The sequence below is a fragment of the Pteropus medius genome, unplaced genomic scaffold (genome assembly GCF_902729225.1).
Source record: "Pteropus medius unplaced genomic scaffold, Ma_sr-lr_union100, whole genome shotgun sequence".
Classification (NCBI taxonomy): Eukaryota; Metazoa; Chordata; class Mammalia; order Chiroptera; family Pteropodidae; genus Pteropus; species Pteropus medius.
Genome location: NW_024351781.1, coordinates 1 through 3,594, shown reverse-complemented (window position 1 = coordinate 3,594; position 3,594 = coordinate 1). Strand labels below are relative to the sequence as shown.

General features: G+C 31.7%; 1 protein-coding gene across 1 annotated transcript; it reads right to left on the bottom strand.

Moving 5' to 3' along the window:
- Positions 1–1,164: 1,164 nt before the first annotated feature.
- LOC120589124 (olfactory receptor 6C6-like) lies at positions 1,165–2,103 on the bottom strand. The gene has a single exon (XM_039846527.1). The coding sequence runs from the start codon at positions 2,101–2,103 to the stop codon at positions 1,165–1,167; it is 939 nt and encodes a 312-aa protein (XP_039702461.1).
- Between the last annotated feature and the right edge of the window lie 1,491 nt (positions 2,104–3,594).

Below are 3,594 nucleotides of genomic sequence, written 5' to 3'. Positions count from 1 at the left end.
CAGGAAGAATCAACTAATTTTTTTTAAAAAGCTCCTTTCATTTATCAGTTCGTTCTCCTGAATATCTTTGGAGCCATCTCCCAGAGCTTCAGATTCTTTGCCACTATCACAATTTAACTCTTAGATAACTCATTTAGTTTAAAAGAGCTCTCCAACTTTTCTTCTGGACTCTTAACATCTAAAACTGCATTCTAATACAGTTAACAGAATAAACATCCGATCACATAGAGTATTAGATTGAAAATAAACATTTTAGATTCGAAAATAAACATCTGATCACATAGAGTATTAGATTTAAAAAGAGACTCTCATATGAACCACCTGCCTCAGAATCACTTACAGTCCTTGTTTCTACACTGCACTCTAGGTTAATTGAAAATATATTTTAGGTATGAGATCATGAACTTTGATTTAAATAAGCTACTCAGGTAGGTGATTCTATTCACTCCAAATTTTCAGGTCTATAGACCTACCAAATAAATTCCTGGTACATTTTAGAACATACAAGCTTTTGCTAATTTGAAGCCTACCTTTTATTCTTGCCTGGTTGAATACTGTCTCAGCGGAGTCAACCTTTTCCCCCAAAGGCAGCTAACATTTACCGAGAGCTCTGTCTTGGCCAGATGCAGATCTAGAATCACTTCATAGATACTGTCTCATTTCATTCTCATAATAACCTTATAAATAAGAATTATTATTATTTTATCTATTTTATAACTGGAGAAACTTAGCAACAAAGAATATGAGGAACTTGATCAGGCTAACATGTATGTCTGGATTTAAATCCTGGCTAACTGTCTCAAAAGTCTACACTCTGAATTATCAGTCTTGTGATATTAGCCAGTAGTGCATGTTGTTATGTTCATGTCTATAAAATCTCTTATGATTAATATGTAATTAAAATAGTTTTTTCGAGGTCCAGTACCATGCCTTACAGAGTAAATGACAACATCTGTGTTGATAACCTGAAGAGGACTCTTACTATAGCACAGAAAGGAATGATAATCATAAAGAGAAGCAGGGAGAAAGGTACATTGTACTAAAAGTTTGGACTAAAATGTTAGGAGAAGGCTAATTGTAGTACAGATTAAGTGAACTTAAAAACGAATAAAATTTTTTTTGTTTCCTTTTTTCTTCCAAAATTTTAAAGTAAAAAAACTTTCCTCATTTTTTGAAAGAAAAAAAAATCTTTTGGAGTGTATCCTTGAAGGCTTGTTTCACTTGCTGGTTCCTTAGAGTGTAAATGAAAGGGTTTAGTAAAGGGGCAACTGAGGTATAGATGACAGCTACACCTTTGGATGAAGTCACCCTTTCCTTTGCCGATGGCTTCATGTAAATAAAAATACAACTACCGTAAGTAAGGGAGACTACAATCATATGAGAAGAGCAAGTGGAAAAAGCCTTTGTTCTTTTCTGAGTGGAAGGGATCTTTAGAATGGTCTTGATAATATATGCATAGGAAATAATCACTAACAGCAATGTGACCACAAGTGTTACAACAGCGAAGACAAATGAAACTAATTCTAGGAAATGAGTATCTGTGCAAGAAATCTGCAGCACAGGGGAAATGTCACATATGAAATGATCAATGACTTTGGAAGCACAGAATTCCAGTTTTAGTCCCAAGATTAACGGTGGAAAGGTAATCAGAAAGCCAGCTGTCCCTGAACTGAGTACAAGTTGGTAGCACATTTTATTGCTCATAATGATCGAGTAATGTAGGGGTTTGCAGATTGCTATATAACGGTCAAAAGACATGGCAGCCAGTAGGTAAAATTCTGTAACTTCAAATAAGAGGAAAAAGAATAACTGAGATGCGCAACCATTGTAGGAAATAATTTTGTTTTTAGTCACGATGGTTATCAGGAATCTGGGAATACAGATTGTTGTCAGCAAAACCTCCAAGAAGGAGAAATTTCGGAGAAAAAAATACATAGGAGTCTTGAGGTGGGGATCCAGCAGGGTAAGAAGGATGATGAATAAGTTTCCTGTCACACTAAATGCATAATTTAGAAAGAGAAATATGAAAATCACAATTTGCAGTTGTGGGTCATCAGTCAGTCCCAGGAGAATGAACTCTATCTCTCTTGAATGGTTCCTCATTTCGAATTTGAGTCCTATTATATAGACATAGGAAAAAAACTCCAAAAGTGGAAATAACATTAATTTTAAAAATCTACAAAGAAAAATACGTATTCTGAAATGTAAAGAAGTTTAAAAGGTTGATCCAATTTGATAAGACAGATGCCTAAAATTATATAGTAGAGCAACCTAAGCTGTCTCTAAATATTCCTTTTAAGCCACAATTATCTTTACACTACTAAATTCTTTCTTTTTCTTTAATTAAACTTGAAAGATAATTTAAATTAGAGCTGATCATTTCCAGATGAACTGAATTCTGTTTAAATGTTTTAAATAAAAAAGTATTACTCAAAGTGTATTTTCTATGTATATTTTATAAATTATTGAAAAAGTATAACATCTAGATAATTATGCCAGTGTTAATTAGCAATGTTTATTCAAAGATCCTTAGCTCATCAAAATGCTTTTTAAATGTAAGGAACATATAGAAATAATAGCAGTTATGTATTTTCTCCATGGCTGAAATACTCTAACATATACCATTATTTTGTCCCAGTGCGGTACTTCTTCATTGTTCCTTTATCTCATTTCATTTAATTATTATTTCTCTTTAGTTTCAAATATATCAGTCTTTATAATCAGTTGCATTTTATCAGGAAGTTTTTGACTATTCAATCTACACAAAAACAGAAAAATATATAACCATTCAAAAGTCAGTGTATATTGCCTGACTTGTACTTGCAGAATTGCTTGTTTTTCCTTTCTTTTTTTGAGGTATTTTTTAAATAAAATTTATCGAGGTGACATTGGTTAATAAAATTATATGGGTTTCAAGTGTACAATTCAATGATATATCATATCTATATTGCATTGTGTTCACCAAGCAAAGTCAAATCTCCTTCAATCACCGTATATTTGATCCCCTTTATCTACCTCCCCACTCCTTTTCCCTCTGGTAATCATTTAACTGCTATCTGTTTCTATGAGAATTGCTTTTATTTATGATCTAGATATTTATTCCAATTTATCAATTACTTACCATAGTAGGATATATTGATATAAGTTCTCTTCTATGGGAATATGGTAAAAGCAAGTGTCAAAAGTAAATGATGAATATCTCCTTCTCTAATATTATAAAATATTCAGTTATTTCAAGAAGAAATTTAATTTCAGTGCTTTTCTGGAGAAGAATTCAAATCAGATATGCAATCTGGAAATTATATATATCTGCTAATATCACTTTCATTCACACACATTAAGATCGTAGGACCTAGATATTACAGATAATTCAACTTGAATCATTTTTTTTAGCCAGATAAGATTCATTTCTTGTTTTTTTTTCTTATATATTTAAATAGAAATAATCTCCATATATTTTTAAATGAAATGTGGTGCTCTAAATGAAGAGAAGTTTTGGGAAATATCTCAGATGAAAAGAACCCAAATTTTGTAATAAAGAATTATTGTTTCCAATCATACACCAATGAAAGCCATAGTTTTATTATTTAGCTC